Genomic DNA, 18,429 nt, shown 5'->3' on the forward strand with positions numbered 1-18,429 from the left:
TACACCCAGCTTTTTTGCGGCATCTCGGAGAGAGAGGTTAGGGTTTCGCTTGAAACTACCGGCAACTCTCTTTGTCGTCTCAGCGGCTTCCGGTTTTCGATTTCACCCCGATCCAGACTTCCTGGCTGTCGACAAACGTTCCCCAAATACTTTAATTACATTTGTAACGGTTGGTTTGGCAACTTTTAGCGATTTTGCCAGCTTTGCGTGCGAGTAGCTCGGATTTTCGCGATGCGCGAGCAACATTTTGATACGCTGCTCTTCTTGCTTGGACGGCATTTTGACAACTGAAGAGTGAATTCCAAAATCAAAATAGGAGCAACATTCTACACACACACACCTTCGAAATGAGGGGTGTTCAGGTTTTTTAAATGCAAAATTGAAAGAAATACGTCAAGTTTATATTGACCAAACAGTCGTCCGCAATCTCAACATCGTCACGATGATGTAAAATAGATGATAGATAGAGATTAAACAGTGCGGGAGATATCAATCCCACCTTGAGGACTTCCCTGATTCTATCTCTAAACTTCACGCACAATCGATAATTATGAACCCAACGTTTGGCTCCTGTTAGTAGGGACGTGTGACATACGAAATTGTAGTTATGCTGCGAACGTTAGGAAATCCATGATGGTAAAATTCTCCATAAAGCGTGAAAAATATCGGAACACATGAGGTTAATGTCTGATTTTTGCAAGGGTTTTCCTACCCTTTGTTTTATACAAAAGACAGTGTATCCACCAGTGGGCCGGACCTCAAATGGCTAACGGGTAGAAACCCATCTCTCTTCATTCGGGGTATGATTACCACCTCGGAACCGCCTTCGTATTACGTCGAGGTGGACCCCACGTGATCCGTGACCACCTCCTTCTAGTCCGCATCCAGAATCAAACTCACATCACTTATGTCATAGTCTCCATGTCAATTTTTACCTGCGGAAAACATTTTCTACAAATCGTCCTATGGACTCCCAGTTCTTCTCACTCTGTACCTTCTTCTGGTCTATATTTCTCGGAGAGACATGCCCAATTTCATCTTCTATCGCTGTCCGTCCTTCTTCCCATCGGCTACATGTAAACAGTGTTAGTTCGGCATCATCCGAGACCTCTTCTTCTTCGTAAATACAGTTCTATGAGCTGCATTTTCTCATACGAGTTGAGTCATGTAATGATGTCATGGCAGGCTGATGTATCAGGCTCACTTAGACTATTCAGTCCAATGTGATACCACAGTGGTGAACTTCTCTCTTATGACTGAGTGCTGCCCGATGAGTCATGTAATGATGTCATGGCAGGCTGATGTATCAGGCTCACTTAGACTATTCAGTCCATTTTGATACCACAGTGGTGAACTTCTCTCTTATGACTGAGTGCTGCCCGATTCCATGTTAAGCTCAATGACAAGGGACCTCCTTTTTATAGCCCAGTCCGAACGGCGTTCCACATAGTTAAACCACTTAGAGAAGCTTTGAAACACTCAGAAATGTGACCAGCATTGCTGAGGTGGGATAATCCACCGCTGAAAAAAACTTTTTGGTGTTCGGTCGAAGCAGGAATCGAAGCCACGACTTTATGTATGCAAGGCGGGTATACTAACCATTGCACCACTGTAGTTCTCCATATATTTTCTCTCGCCATAACTCTATGTAAGTTATAAGGCGGTGTGTCCATCTGCCCTTTGTTTCGTTTCCTCATCATTCCTGCCATTTATCTCTGGTCTCTTGTTGAATGTTCGGTATCATGTTCGTTATGCCTGTTATTTAGCTTGGAAAACCTTTCGGAGCTCAATCGCCTGGAGGTCGGTTGGGATCGTTTCTGCTATTACTAATGGGGCTTCCCCCGATATCGTACTCGGAAGTTATTCTCAGAGCTGCCGTTCTCTGTACTGAAAGCAGCTTTTTCGCTCTAGTCAGTCTCTGTAGGATCGACGCACAGTGTCGTGAGGGCGGCAAAAAATCAAAAAAATCACTGTACTATTTTTTAAAAAAGGTTGATTTCGTTTTACAAACAACACTTCATTTATGTTAAATCAAAAGGAATTTTTAAAAAATGTTATATTTATGAGCATTATATGAGCATTCAAAATTAATAGTTCTAGTGAAAAAAAATATCAATATATAAAAATTATAAAAATTACCCAAATTTAATTCGGTAAGATAAAATAAAAATTGTCGGTAAAGCAGTATAATTTAGGATTGGATAAACGTGTTAGAATATAATGATATGGCAACTCACTATTTTGGCTAGTTTAGTGGATCATATGGGGTTTACCGTTACACCGAATGTAAACAAAATGCGAAAATCGAAGTTTGTTAAAAACATTCAAGTTCAGTGGAGTGTAAAAAAAACCACCAAAAAACACTTTTTTAATATTTTAATATAATATTTGGGCAAGTGTGTAGAGTATAAAAAATTTAGTTTCGCGTCTCCGTTCATCCCCCTTTCATTTATTCTTTAAATTTTCAGTGTCGAGACAGGTGAAAATTCGACAAATTACGCTTGGTATTACATGCCAGCCACAGTTCATAAAATTCTTATTCATGGTGTAGAATTCATAAAACATTCAAAAATGCCTGTTGGAATGCTGTCGGAGGAAGCTATAGAAGCAACTAATTTTTTAGAAAGACCCGATTAAATCATACCAGAAAAAATAGTCGCGAGTCAACCAATAAGGATTTAATTGAAAGAATGAATTTGCAATCTGAACCAAATATTACTATTCATAGAAAAGCAAATAATAAGAAGGCTAAGAATTATAATGAAATAACTCAATTTCTTATCCAAAGTGAATCCAATACTGAGGAATGTTCTGAAACTATAATTGTAGACAATTTTTTGAGTCAGTACGAATCGAGTGATACGGATTATGACAGCTTTAGTGAATAAGGAAAAATATTTAGTTTTATTTATTTAATCATTTCCTTAATATTTTGTTAATCAATAATAATGAATTTGAAAAATATCTGTTTCCTATCTCTTATTAAATATAATAATAGTAATTGGCAAATGAAAAAAAAATATATTTATAATCTAGAAAATGATTTTTTTATTTGGTATCAAGGACATATGGGATGTAGACGTATTTTGTTAGATAATTAAATTAAATTAAATATACTAATCAAAAATTCATCAAGGACAAATCAAGCCAACTTTGGTTCAATTCCAACAACAATTTTGGAAAATATAATTTTTTGTTGATTTCAGGATATATGGGAGGTGGGCGTGTCCTTTGAGATAATTTCACATAACTCACCACAGTTATCAGTAATATATAATAGATAAATCGAGCCAAATTTGGTTCAATTCAAAGAACAATTTTGGAAAATATAAGGTTTTTCCATTTCAGGATATATGGGAGGTGGGCGTGTTCTTTGAGATAATTTCATATAACTCACCACAATTATCAGTAATATATCAGAGATAAATCGAGCCAAATTTGGTTCAATTCCAAGAACAATATTGGAAAATATAAGGTTTTTCCATTTCAGGATATATGAGAGGTGGGCGAGTCCTTGGGCAGATTTTCGCAAAACTTCGTTTTTTTCCTATCCTAAATACTTATAATAATAATGTGTACCAATTTTCATTCTTCTACGATAACTCCTTCTACTTTTGGCCGCCGTTTATATGAAAACACGACACTGTGCGACGCCCAGATCTCTCATCCATAGAGGAGTATACTGGTAGTCATCTCCATGAGTATCCTTCTTCTGCTTGGAAGAGGACCTCATATGTTTTTGCCATCAGCCTGCTCAGTCGCTACGCAAGCAGCTATCTGCGTGTATAATTAATTAATAATGAATATTTTTTCCTCTCCAGATGAATCAACGAAATTCCAACTAATGCCAAATTTATCCGAAAATTTACTGAGAATAGAATTGAAAGAAAATTTAGCCAATGACACCATCCAGTCGAGTAAACTATTAATCTTACAAATCCATGCCAAGCCAAAGATGTCGATGAATATTAGTGATAGTCTTATGATATTCATAGAATTACCCGAAAAAGGTAAGAAAATTACAGCAACAACAAAACATTCCTAAAGTTAAAATTTTCCACTTAATTTTCTAACAGAATGCCTGGTTCCCAACAAGCCTAGTGCCGATCCCCCATCATTTTCAAATTCCAAATACATATTTACAACATTCACAAATACAACTGGATCTCTGGGTGTGATACGAGCTTATAGTTCACAAACTGATTCAATATTTCATTATATTCTGGAAGTCTTTAATGGTAAGTGCACGCGGAGAAACAATATGATTACCTCAAAAATGAGCAGACATAAAATAACAGGTTGGCTGATAAGTCCCCGGTCTAACAAAGAAAAACACATTTTTTTTTGTCAAAATTCGTTTTTATTATTCAACATAGTTCCCTTCAAGAGCGATACAATGATTATAACGACCTTCCAATTTTTTGATACCATTTTGGTAGTACTCCTTCGGTTTTGCCTCCAAATAGGCCTCAGTTTCGGCGACCACCTCTTCATTGCAGCCAAATTTTTTCACTGCGAGCATCCTTTTGAGGTCTGAGAACAAGAAATAGTCGCTGGGGGCCAGATCTGAAGAATACGGTGGGTGGGGAAGCAATTCGAAGCCCAATACATGAATTTTTGCCATCGTTCTCAATGACTTGTGGCACGGTGCGTTGTCTTGGTGGAACAACACTTTTTATACCCTCCACCATAGGATGGGGGTATATTAACTTTATCATTCCGTTTGTTACACATCGAAATATTGCTCTAAGACCCCATAAAGTATATATATCGTCGTGGTGAAATTCTGAGTCGATCTGAGCATGTCCGTCCGTCCGTCTGTTGAAATCACGCTAACTTCCGAACGAAACAAGCTATCGACTTGAAACTTGGCACAAGTAGTTGCTATTAATGTAGGTCGGATGGTATTGCAAATGAGCCATATCGGTCCACTTTTACGTATAGCCTCCATATAAACGGACCCCAAAATTTGGCTTGCGATCGCTCTAAGAGAAGCAAATTTCATCCGATCCGGCTCAAATTTGGTACATGGTTTTAGTATATGGTCTCTAACAACCATGCAAAAATTGGTCCATATCGGTCCATAATTACATATAGCCCCCATATAAACCGATCCCCCGATTTGGCTTGCGGGGCCTCTAAGAGAACCAAATTTCATCCGATCCGGCTGAAATTTGGTACATGGTGTTAGTATATGGTCTCTAACAACCATGCAAAAAGTGGTCCACATTGGTCCATAATTATATATAGACCCCATATAAACCGATCCCCCGATTTGGCTTGCGGAACTTCTAAGAGAAACAAATTTCATCCGATCCGGCTGAAATTTGGTACATGGTGTTGGTATATGTTCTCTAATGACCATGCAAAAAATGGTCCACATCGGCCCATAGTTATATATAGCCCCCATATAAACCGATCCCCAGATTTGACCTCTGGAGCCTCTTAGAGGAGCAAAAGTCATCCGATCCGATTGAAATTTGGTACGTGGTGTTAGTATATGGTCTCTAATGACCATGCAAAAAATGGTCCACATCGGCCAATAGTTATATATAGCCATCATATAAACCGATCCCCAGATTTGACCTCGGGAGCCTCTTAGAGGAGCAAAAGTCATCCGATCCGATTGAAATTTGGTACGTGGTGTTAGTATATGGTCTTTAATAATCGTGCAAGAATTGGTCCATATCGGTCTATAATTATATATAGCCCCCATATAAACCGATCCCAAAATTTGTCCTCCGGAGCCTCTTGGAGGAGCAAAATTCATCCGATCCGGTTGAAATTTGGAATATGGTGTTAGAATGTGGTCTCTAAGAAACACGCAAGAATTGGTCAATATCGGTCCATAATTATATATAGCCCCCATATAAATCGTTCCCCAGATTGATCTCCGGAGCCTCTTGGAGGAGCAAAATTGATCCGTTCCGGTTGAAATTTGCAACGTGGTGTTAGTATAAGGCCGCTAATAACCATGGCAAAATTGGTCCGTATCGGTCTATAGTTATATATAGCCGATCCCCAATCACACAAAAATTGGTCCATAGGTTCATAATCATGGTTGCCACTCGAGCCAAAAATAATCCACAAAAATTTTATTTTTATAGAAAACATTGTCAAAATGTTATTTCTATAGGAAATTTTGTCAAAATTTTATTTCTATAGAAAATTTTGTCAAAATTTAATTTCTATAGAAAATTTTTTCCAAATTTTATTTCTATAGAAAATTTTTTCCAAATTTTATTTCTATAGAAAATTTTGTCCAAATTTTATTTCTATAGAAAATTTTTTCCAAATGTTATTTCTATAGAAATTTTTTTCCAAATTTTACTTCTATAGAAAATGTTGTCAAAATTTTATTTTGTCAAAATTTTATTTCTATATAAACTTTAAACTTAATTATATACGTATTTAATCGGCCTTTTTAGTTTAATATATACCACGTATGGACTATGTGGTATATATTACGGTGTTAGGAAGTTTTAAGATACCTTGCCATCGGCAAGTGTTACCGCAACCCAAGTAATTCGATTGTGGATGACAGTCTTCATTAGAAGTTTCTACACAATCCATGGTGGAGGGTACATAAGCTTCGGCCTGGCTGAACTTACGGCCGTATATACTTGTTTCTTCTTCATATGGGGCCGTTTTGCCGCGATTTCGACCTTCAAACGCTCCAATAACGCCATATAATAGTCACTGTTGGTGGTTTTTCCCCTTCTCAAGATAATCGGTAAAAATTATTCCATGCGCATCCCAAAAAACAGAGGCTATTACTTTGCCAGAGGACTTTTGAGTCTTTCCACGCTTCGGAGACGGTTCACCGGTCGCTCTCCACTCAGCCGACTGTCGATTGGACTCAGGAGTGTAGTGATGGAGCCATGTTTCATCCATTGTCACATATCGATGGAAAAACTCGGGTGTATTACGAGTTAACAGCTGCAAACACCGCTCAGAATCATAAACACGTTGTTGTTTTTGGTCAAATGTGAACTCGCGCGGCACCCATTTTGCACAGAGCTTCCGCATATCCAAATATTGATGAATGATATGACCAACACGTTCCTTTGATATATGTAAGACCTCTGCTATCTCGATCAACTTCATTTTACGGTCATTCAAAATCATTTTGTGGATTTTTTTGATGTTTTCTTCGGTAACCACCTCTTCGGTAACCACCGTGCTCATTTCACCACGCTTGAAGTTTGCATACCAATCAATTATTGTTGATTTCCCTGGGGCAGAGTCCGGAAACTCATTATCAAGCCAAGTTTTTGCTTCCACCGTATTTTTCCCCATCAGAAAACAGTATTTTATCAAAACACGAAATTCCTTTTTTTCCATTTTTTTCACAATAACAAAAGTTGCTTCACAAAAGACGCTCTATCTAACAAACTAATTGACTTACAGACGTCAAATTTTGACACGAATCCTTTGAAGGTTGGTACTATATAAAAATAATATGCATCCAATACTAGCGACGCCATCTATGAGTCAGACCGGGGACTTATCAGCCAACCTGTTATTTGTCCTAAACAATTTTTTTTGGCCAAAATCCCGTACACAAGTCTCAGGAAAAAACACATGGTTGCGGCAAAAATGTTACATATTCAATATGAAATGATATTATTTATCTGATTGCGGCAAGCCGGATTATGTTTGGCAAGAAAATAATATATATGTGACAAAAATGTTCCACGTTCTTCGTCCAAAAATAACATTAAGCCTCTCCCACATATTTGAGATGATCATATTCCTTCTCTGATTGTTGTCCTTGAGAAATCATGCAATTTCTAATTTCTGAATATTTACTTTTTAAGATACCTTGGCCCAGAGATTATCAATAGAACCCTTCTCTGGAGAATTAATGCTATATGGAAGTTTAGATGAAGGTTCCTATAATTTTAATGTGACGGCGGAAAATCTAGAAACTCGTGAACAAGCTAAAGTTCAAGCATTGCTTAAAGTAAGTCAGAAACAGGAGTGTAAAATCTTCGAAGGAGTGGCTGTGGACAGGACATTGGTCATACGTCATATAGATGAAGAGATGGCACATCATGGCATATGGGATATGAAATTCAATGAGAATTGTACTTTCCGTATAATGGAAATGTGGCCTGGAGATAAAGGTAAATTGAATTTCTGCGCGTAAAAAAAAAATAAGTCTTTCCTCCCAAACGAAATTTTATGCAAACAAATGTCGTTCACCATTTGCTTTACGCTGTCTGGAAGTTTGTTTGTGATAAACGTTGATTCTTTTGCAAAATGTATTATACACTAGAGGTCTGCATCGAATAACTTTTCACTACATGTATGTAATTCGCTGTCGAATATAGTACATACACTGTCTTTCTCTCAGAGCGCAAGTAGTGAAGTGAAGAGAACACTTGCTTGTCAAATACCACCAAGTTCTTATCCGAAACAATATGTGTTCAGAAAAAAAGGAACAATAAAAATGTAAGTACTTGAGAAAAAGTACAACATGGATTCTCTTCACTTCACGTGGTACCACAAGTATTGCTCAGTTATGTGCGAAGCAAAACTTTACATTATTATTAATCATAGCTGTATCGCTCACATATTTCATGTCACATATTTCATATATTTATGTATGTCACACACTTACCTTAACGTTTGCCGTTCTTTATATTAATCCGAAAACATATATTATGGAGAGTAACTGTTTTCTTGTATTTCTGAAACTGCACGTGGTACATGGATTTCTCTATGAAGTTTTGTTCTCGCAACATACTCGACGTGATCACTCTGAGTACACTTCAATATGAGAGAAAGAGGAATATGTGTTTGTTGGTAGTGAAGACATCAGAGTAGCAACAAGAAGATACTCGTGGCTTTTGGTGTTCATTGAAATGTGTACCAATCATTTAGCAAGTACACGTGTACTCTGCATTTACAAATGGAATTGTGCAGACCTCTATTATACACCATATATTATTATTATATTTAATTTTTATTATTTATTTTCAGAATATGTCTATTTAAATGAATCCTCAATGAAATTAGATGTTATGGCTGTGGATCGAGAAGATTCCATATTTACAGAAATGAAAGAATCTCAAATTTTGATAAAACTTAAATTGGTATGTGGTGATCTAGAACTGGAACCCAATCGTACCGAAAGATCCACTCGTTCACTCTCGTCTTTCGATACCATCTATGCACAGGATATAATCTATTCACCCGATTCTATGTGGTTACATTTAATCATTGATGATATCAATGATAATGCTCCACAATTTAAAGAGAAATACAGCCTGGACTATTTTGCTTATCCTTCGGGTAAAAGTCCTTTAGACATTTATCCGGAATATCTCATGCAAGTGGAAACTGTTGATCTTGATGTGGGATTAAACGCTCAAATACAATATAGTATGCGTTCTAATCCCTATTTTGACATAGAACCAGAAACGGGTAAAATATATCCCCGAGGAATGATGCTTCGAGCCCAACAACAAACTGAATTAATTATATTAGCTACAGATCGTAATGGTCAAGGTTTAGTAACGGGTACAGTGATCATTGTTAAAGGTCTAGCTGCTGACTCCTATAGTTTGGTAACTCTCAAAGAAAATTCAACGAAATCATTGAATGAAATAACACAAGAGTTGAGAGAGATGAGTGGTTATGATGTGAAGATTATTAAAATGTCTTATGTACCACAAGCGGCGCAGTTTTCCAGAGCAGATGATGGACAATTGGTTTGTAAAGCTTGGATATATGCCTATAGAGATCAACAATTGGTTCAATGCAAGGAGTTACAAGAGTAAGTAATTATATAAGGTCTGTTTTTCTTTAGTACTGAATAGAACATTTGGAATTCGGTTGAATTTGTTCCAATTTCGTCAAAATCTTCTGTAGAAATAAAATGTTTATTTCTATAGAAATAAAATGTTTATTTCTATGGAAATAAAATTTTAACAATATTTTCTATAGAAATAAAATTTTGCCAAAATTTTGTATAGAAACAAACAAAAATTTCTATAGAAATAAAATTTTGTCAAAATTTTGTACATAAATAAACTTTACAAAAAAATTGGTATTTGTGGAAGAAAATTTTGTAAAAATTGTATATATAAATAAGACGATATCTTTCTATACAAACTAACTTTTGACCAAAATTTCTATAGAAATAAAATTTTGACAAAATTTTGTACAGAAACAAACTTTTAAAAAAATGTGTATAGATACAAAATTATACAAAAAATTTTATATAGAAATAAAGTTTTGCGATATCTTTCTATATAAATCAAAGTTTGACAAATTTTCTATAGAAATAAAATTTTGACAAAATTTTCCATAGAAATCAAATGTTGACAAAATTTTCTATAGAAATCAAATGTTAACAAAATATTTTATAGAAATAAAATGTTGACAACATATTCTATAGAAATAAAATATTGACAACATTTTCTATAGAAATAAAATTTTGACAAAAATTTCTATAGAAAAAAAATTGTGACAAAATTTTCTATAGAAATAAAATTTTGACAAAATGTTCTATAGAAATAAAATTTCGAAAAATTTTTTATATAAATAACACTTTGAAAAAAATTTTCTATAGAAATAACATTTTGACGACATTTTCTATTAAAATACAATTTTGACAAATTTTTCTATGGAAATAAAATTTTGACAAAATTTTCTATAGAAAAACAATTTTGACAAAATTTTCTATAGAAAAAAAATTTTGACAAAATTTTCTATAGAAATAAAATTTTGACAAAATTTTCTATAGAAATAAAAATTTGACAAAATTTTCTACAGAAATAAAATTTTGACAAATTTTTCTATAGAAATAAAATTTTGACAAAAATTTCTGTTGAAATAAAATTTTGTCACAATTTTCATTCTAAAAGTCATCAAAATTTTATTTCTATTTTCTATAGAAATAAAATTTTGACGACATTTTCTATAGAAATACAATTTTGACGACATTTTCGATAGAATTAAAGTAGTGAAAATTTTTTCTTGAATTAAAATTGTGATAAATTTTTTATAGAAATAAAATTTTGACTAATTTTTTTATAGAAATTAAATTTTGACTAAATTTTTTATAGAAATAAAATTTTGGCAAAATTTTCCATAGAAATAAAATTTTGGCAAAAGTTTCTAAAAATGAACATTTTGATACAATTTTCTATAGAAATACAATTTTAACAACATTTTCTATGGAAATAAAATTTTGACAAAAGTTTCTATAGAAATAATATTTTGATGACTTTTAGAATGAAAATTGTGACAAAATTTTCTATAGAAATAAAATTTTGACGACATTTTCGATAGAATTAAAATTGTGACAAAATTTTCTATAGAACAAGTAAGGAAAGTCTAAAGTCGGGCGGTGCCGACTATATTATATCTTGCACCACTTTGTAGATTCACTATTTCGCCATATCAAATTCTTCAAATGTGTTGGGTGCTATATAGAAAGATTTCTGTTCCCCTATACATGCATTTAAATCTGACTCGATCTGGACAAAATTTTAGTAGACTTCCAAAAAACTGTAGACTTAAAATTGCAGTCTAATTCCCCGGAGTGGAACACAATGTTAGTACAAAACAAGTAAGGAAAGTCTAAAGTCGGGCGGGGCCGACTATATTGTAGCCTGCACCACTTTGTACACGCAAAAAAATAATTCTTTCCTCCCAAACGAAATTTTACACAAACAAAGTTCATTTCTCATTTCCTTTTCGTTGAAAGGAAGTGTATTTGGAAGAAAAGTATATACTTTATGTGATAAACGTTTATTCTTTTCCAAGATGTAAAAACAATTTCATAAAGACTAACTAAAAAAAAAATTTTCTGGCTAATTGCATTTTCCCCTCACATCTTTCTCACTTCCACGAAGTTTTTAGTTCTTAGCACCTTTTTCTGTAATACAAACAATGTAGAAGAAATTATACGATTTTATAAATTTTTAAATTTTTTTTACCTTTCGCCTGGACGGAGAATCGAACCGCAGACCATGCAATTTGTAAGCCAACACACTACCCACTGAGCTATGTAGCCGTTATTGTCATCAATAGACAATTACCTATATAAGTTATATTTATATGGCATAGCTTGCGGCGCCCACGAGCCGATTAAACAAAGTTTATTTCACAGAAAAAATCATTTAGTTGGACACCATGGAGCAGTGGTTGCTACGTCTGACTTGCATGCCAAGGGTCGTGGGTTCGATCCCTGCTTCGACCAAAGTTTTTTTTGATTTTTTGTTTTTTTTTACATATATTCCAGATATGTTAGGAAGATTCCAAAAAAAAATGTTTAACATTACATTGTAGTATATTAAAATTTGAACTGTAAAATGTGTCTTATTAAAAACCTAGAGTCAGAAAAGAACAGTGTTTGATATAAACGAAATGGACTGTGTTGTTGGTTCAAAAATAACTTTTTTTATTAAAAAAATTAACACTTTGTAACAAACGAAGTTTTTTGGTGATAAAAGTGTATACTTTTCGAAGCAATTCAAAAAACTCTAACAAAAGAAAAACGTTTTCGGTACACGTTTTCCAAACGTTTTTTTTTCTTTGCGTGTAGATCTAAATTTTCGATACCATATCAGATCCGTCATATTTGTTGGTTGCTATATATAAAGGTGTGTCCCAAATACATACATTTAAATATCACTCGATCTGGACAGAATTTGATAGACTTTTACTAAATCTATAGACTCAAAATTTAAGTCGGCTAATGAACTAGGGTGGAACACAATTTTAGTAAAAAAATATGGGGAACATTTAAATCTGAAGCAATTTTAAGGATACTTCGCAAAAGTTTATTTATGATTTATCGCTCAATATATATGTATTAGAAGTTTAGGAAAATTAGAGTCATTTTGACAACTTTTGGACTAAGCAGTGGCGATTTTATAAGGAAAATGTTGGTATTTTGACCATTTTTGTCGAAATCAGAAAAACATATATATGGGAGCTATATCTAAATCTGAAGCGATTTCAACCAAATTTGGCATGCATAGCAACAATGTTAGTTATACTCCCTGTGCAAAATTTCAACTAAATCGGATTAAAAATTGGTCTCTGTGGTCATATGAGTGTAATTCGGGCGAACGATATATATGGGAGCTATATCTAAATCTGAACCGATTTCAATAAAATTTGGCACACTTGACTACTCTACTAATTGTACTCCTAGTGCAAAATTTCAACCAAATTGGGGTAAAACTCTGGCTTCTGGGACCGTATTAGTCCATATCGTGCGAAAGATATATATGGAAGCTATATCTAAATCTGAACCGATTTCAATAAAATTTGACACACTTGACAACAGTACTAATTGTTCTTCTTGTGCAAAATTTTAAGCAAATTAGGGATAAAATCTGGCTTCTGGGGCCATATAAGTCCATATCGGGCGAAATATATATGGGAGCTATATCTAAATCTGAACCGATTTCAATAGGGTTCTATTCTGAGCCAAAACACATACTTGTGCCAAATTTGAAGTCGATTGGACTAAAACTGCGACCTAGACTTTGATTACAAAAATGTGTTCACGGACAGACGGACATGGCTATATCGACTCAGGAGCCCACCCTGAGCATTTTTGCCAAAGACACCGTGTGTCTATATCGTCTCCTTCTGGGTGTTGCAAACATATGCACTAACTTATAATACCCTGTTCCACAGTGTGGCGCAGGGTATAAATATGGAAAACATTTAAATCTGAAGCAATTTTTAGGCAACTTTGCAAAAGTGTATTTATGATTTATCGGTCAATAGTTATGTATTACAATTATAGGAAAATTAAAGTTATTTTTACACGTTTTCGACTTAGCAGCGACGATTTGCCAGGAAAATTTGGGTATTTTGGCCATTTTTGCCGATATAAGAAACACATATATATGGGAGCTATATCTAAATCTTAACCGATTTCAACCAAATTTGGTATGCATGGTTACAATGTTATATCTACTTCCTGTGCAAAATTTAAAGCAAATCAGGACAAAACTCTGGCTTCTGGGGCCTTATAAGTGCATATCGGGTGAAAGATATATATGGGAGCTATATCTAAATCTGAACCGACCAACCAAATTCAGCACACTTTACGACACTATCAATTGCACTTTTGTGCAAAATTAAAAGTAAGTCAGGCTGAAAATCTGGCTTCTGCGGCCCTATTAGTAGATATCGGGCGAAAGATATATATGGGAGCTATATCTAAAATTTAACAGATTTCTTCTAAAATCAATAGGGTTCCATTCTGACCCAAAATACATAATTGTGCCAAATTTTAAATCGATTGGACTTAAATTGCGACCTAGGCTTTGATTACAAAAATGTGTTCACGGACGGACGGACATGGCTAGATCGATTCAGGGGCCGACCCTGAACAATATTGCCAAAGACACCATATGTCTATCTCGTCTCCTTCTGGGTGTTGCAAACATATGCACTAACTTACAATACCCTGTTCCACAGTGGGGCGCAGGGTATAATTAAAATTGTGACAAAATTTTTTATAGAAATAAAATGTTGACTGATTTTTTATAGAAATAAAATTTTGACTACACTTTTTATAGAAATAAAATTTTGGCAAAATTTTCCATAGAAATAAAATTTTGGCAAAATTTTCCATAGAAATAAAATTTTGACAAAATTTTCTAAAAAAATTAACATTTTGATACAAAACATACCGAACAAAAATTTTGACAACATTTTCTATAGAAATAAAATTTTGACAAAATTTTCAATGGAAATAAAATGTTTACAAAATTTTCTATAGAAATAAAATTTTGACAAAATTTTGTATAGAAATAAAATTTTCTATCGACAATGCAATTTGCATAGATATAAAATTTTGGCAAAATTTTCTATAGAAATAAAAATTTGACGACGTTTTCTATTAAAATACAATTTTGTCAAATTTTTCTATAGAAATAAAATTTTGATAAAAATTTCTGTAGAAATAAAATTTTGGCAAAATTTTCTATAGAAATAAAATTTTGATGACTTTTAGAATAAAAATTGTGACAAAATTTTCTATAGAAATAAAATTTTGACAATATTTTCTATAGAAATAAAATTTTTACGACATTTTCTATTGAAATACAATTTGGAAAATTTTTTCTATAGAAATAAAATTTTGACAACAATTTCTTTACAAATAAAATTTTGGCAAAATTTTCTATAGAAATAAAATTTTGACGACATTTTCTCTAGAAATACAATTTTGACGACATTTTCGATAGAATTAAAATAGTGAAAAAAATTTTTCTAGAATTAAAATTGTGATAAATTTTTTATAGAAATAAAATTTTGACTAATTTTTTTATAGAAATTAAATTTTTACTAAATTTTTTATAGAAATAAAATTTTGGAAAAATTTTCCATAGAAATAAAATTTTGACAAAATTTTCTAAAAATGAACATTTTGATACAATTTTCTATAGAAATACAATTTTAACAAAATTTTCTATAGAAATAAAATTTTGACAAAATTTTCTATAGAAATAAAATTTTGGCAAAATTTTCTATAGCAATAAAATTTTGATGACTTTTAGAATGATAATTGTAATAAAATTTTCTATAGAAATATAATGTTGACGACATTTTCGATAGAATTAAAATTTTGACAAAATTTTCTATAGAACAAGTAAGGAAAGTCTAAAGTCGTGCGGTGCCGACTATATTATATCTTTCACCACTTTGTAGATTCACTATTTCGCCATATCAAATGTGTTGGGTGCTATATATAAAGATTTCTGTTCCCCTATACATGCATTTAAATCTGACTCGATCTGGTCAAACTTTTCGTAGACTTCCAAAAAACTGTAGACTTAAAATTGCAGTCTAATTCCCCGCAGTGGAACACAATGTTAGTACAAAACAAGTAAGGAAAGTCTAAAGTCGGGCTCGCTATGCAAAATTTCAACTAAATCGGAGCAAAAAATTGGCCTCTGTGGGCAAATGAGTGTAAATCGGGCAAATGCTATATATGGGAGCTATATCTAAATCTGAATGGATTTGGCTGATATTTTGCAAGTTTTTCGAGACTCATAAAATATTCGGATGTACGGAATTTGTGGAATATCGGTTGATATACACGCCAATTATGACCAGATCGGTGAAAAAAATATATGGCAGCTATATCTAAATCTGAACCGATTTTTTCCAAAATCAATAGGGATCGTCTTTGAAACAGAAACAGGACCCTATACCAAATTTTTGGACAATCGGACTAAAACTGCGAGCTGTACTTTGCACACAAAAATACATCAACAGACAGACAGATGGACAGACAGACGGACATTGCTAAATCGACTCAGAATTTAATTCTAAGCCGATCCGTATACTAAAAGGTTGGTCTATGATTACTCCTTCTTGGCGTTACATACAAATGCACAAACTTATTATACCCTGTACCACAGTAGTGGTGAAGGGTATAAAAAAATGTATTTTTCTTTGTTAGACCGGGGACTTATCAGCCAACCTGTTAAACAGAGGATGCCAATGTTGCACAATTTTGTACATCCTCATCCGAATTGATTAATCAACATTAAACCAAAATAAATCTATTATTTAATATGGACATTCATAAAAATATTTTTTTTATTAAAAGTGTTTTTTATTGCATTCGACCTGTAGTTAGACTTTTCCAATAAATAGATGTTGATAAAAAATATTTTTTTATAAATTCATTGTTTTGTCAATATCCAATCCTAGTTATTTATCCACTTGTTTTTCTTTCATTTTCTAGAAAATTACTTGACAAAAGTCCCACTTCCAGTATAGTTAGTATAGAATCCTATGATGAAGCCGCCTTACATATGTCACCCCTACAAAATACCCCCTCCACTCTGGTTTATATGGTTGCTGTAACGATCTTATCACTTGTCAGTGCCTCATCTATCAGTAAGTTCTGGCACTGATACATTGTGAATTGTTGTTCAATATTAATGAACTGATGTTTTTTTTTCTTTTTCTTTTGCAATTACAGTATTTATAGTTTGGCATTTTTACTTCAATGGCCGATTGCCCTTTAATTGCAGTACAAATGATCACCATTGTACCACATCGCATCAAAATCATGAGAATAATGCCGCCACGGAATGTTCTCATAGTGCGACAGATAATCATCAGACAAATCATGTCAAGTTCAGTGGTCTAATTGAGAATGTGACCATTGGAGGATGTGATGAGAAGTGATGCTTGGAGTCAGGGACGTATGCAGAGGAAGGTGAAAAATGTTCGGCCAAACATAAAGAAATGTCTTGAGCAACCACAATCAAGAGTAAATTTTGTCTTGATCCTATCCGAAAAAAAACAATCTGGCATATTTTCCGGGGTGTACACAGAAAAAAATGTCCGTAGTTAAACTAACGCTAAATTTTACTTATTTTTATTGGAAAAAATGTATTTGCTTGTAGTTAAATTTTATTATTTTTATCGAAATTTTCCACAGCTTAATGAAATCTTACTTTTTTTTAAGTATGTCTCAAAAATTTTATAAACTAAACGTGAGTATAAAGTTCAATGACCGTACACATAAGTTCAATATGAACTAAAACTAATGAAAATTTTCGTACGATTCTCAAAAATAGTTGGAATGAACTACTTTATGGTTAAAATGGTCATGATTTGGCGCCAATGATTTTCTTCTTTACTTTTAGTTAATTTTTTCTTCTATGAGATGATATAATTTCGTAAACTGCAGTTAAAAAGTACAACAGGGCATTAAAATTTTCTGGTTTTAACAACGCTTTGTGGAAATCTCAAAATGTGGAGTAAAATTTAGTTAAATTTTCTTGCGTGGTAGTTCATTCTTCCTATAAAACAGTTCACTTTTTTCATACTCCACTATAGGATGGGGGGTATATTAACTTTGTCATTCCGTTTGTAACATATCGAAATATTGCTCTAAGACCCCATAAAGTATATATATTCTGGGTCGTGGTGAAATTCTAAGTCGATCTGAGCATGTCCGTCCGTCCGTCCGTCTGTTGAAATCACGCTAACTTCTGAACAAAACAAGCTATCGACTTGAAACTTGGCACAAGTAGTTGTTATTGATGTAGGTCGGATGGTATTGCAAATGGGCCATATCGGGCCACTTTTACGTATAGCCCCCATATAAACGGACCCCCAAAATTTGGCTTGCGAATCCTCTAAGAGAAGCAAATTTCATCCGATCCGGCTGAAATTTGGTACATGGTGTTAGTAAATGGTCTCTAACAACCATGCATAAATTGGTCCACATCGGTCCATAATTATATATAGCCCCCATATAAACCGATCCCCAGATTTGGCTTGCGGAGCCTCTAAGATAAGCAAATGTCACCCAATCCGGCTGAAATTTGGTACATGGCGTTAGTATATAGTCTCTAACAACCATGCAAAAATTGGTCCACATCGGTCCATAATTATATATAGCCCCCATAAACCGGTCCC

At 33.6% G+C, this 18,429-nt stretch overlaps 1 protein-coding gene across 1 annotated transcript in view; it reads left to right on the forward strand.

Annotated features, from left to right (window-relative positions):
* Window positions 1–17,469, forward strand: part of LOC142234978 (uncharacterized) — a 35,071-nt gene extending 17,602 nt beyond the window's left edge. Inside the window, exons 6-11 of the mRNA XM_075306187.1 lie at window positions 3,822–4,010; window positions 4,077–4,238; window positions 7,821–8,129; window positions 8,989–9,784; window positions 16,739–16,893; window positions 16,979–17,469. Of these exons, the coding sequence (XP_075162302.1) occupies window positions 3,822–4,010; window positions 4,077–4,238; window positions 7,821–8,129; window positions 8,989–9,784; window positions 16,739–16,893; window positions 16,979–17,187 (1,820 nt within the window). The 3' untranslated portion in view covers window positions 17,188–17,469. The remainder of the gene's footprint in view (window positions 1–3,821; window positions 4,011–4,076; window positions 4,239–7,820; window positions 8,130–8,988; window positions 9,785–16,738; window positions 16,894–16,978) is intronic.
* The last annotated feature ends 960 nt before the right edge of the window (window positions 17,470–18,429 follow it).

Source organism: Haematobia irritans, chromosome 4 (assembly GCF_050003625.1).
Source record: "Haematobia irritans isolate KBUSLIRL chromosome 4, ASM5000362v1, whole genome shotgun sequence".
NCBI lineage: Eukaryota > Metazoa > Arthropoda > Insecta > Diptera > Muscidae > Haematobia > Haematobia irritans.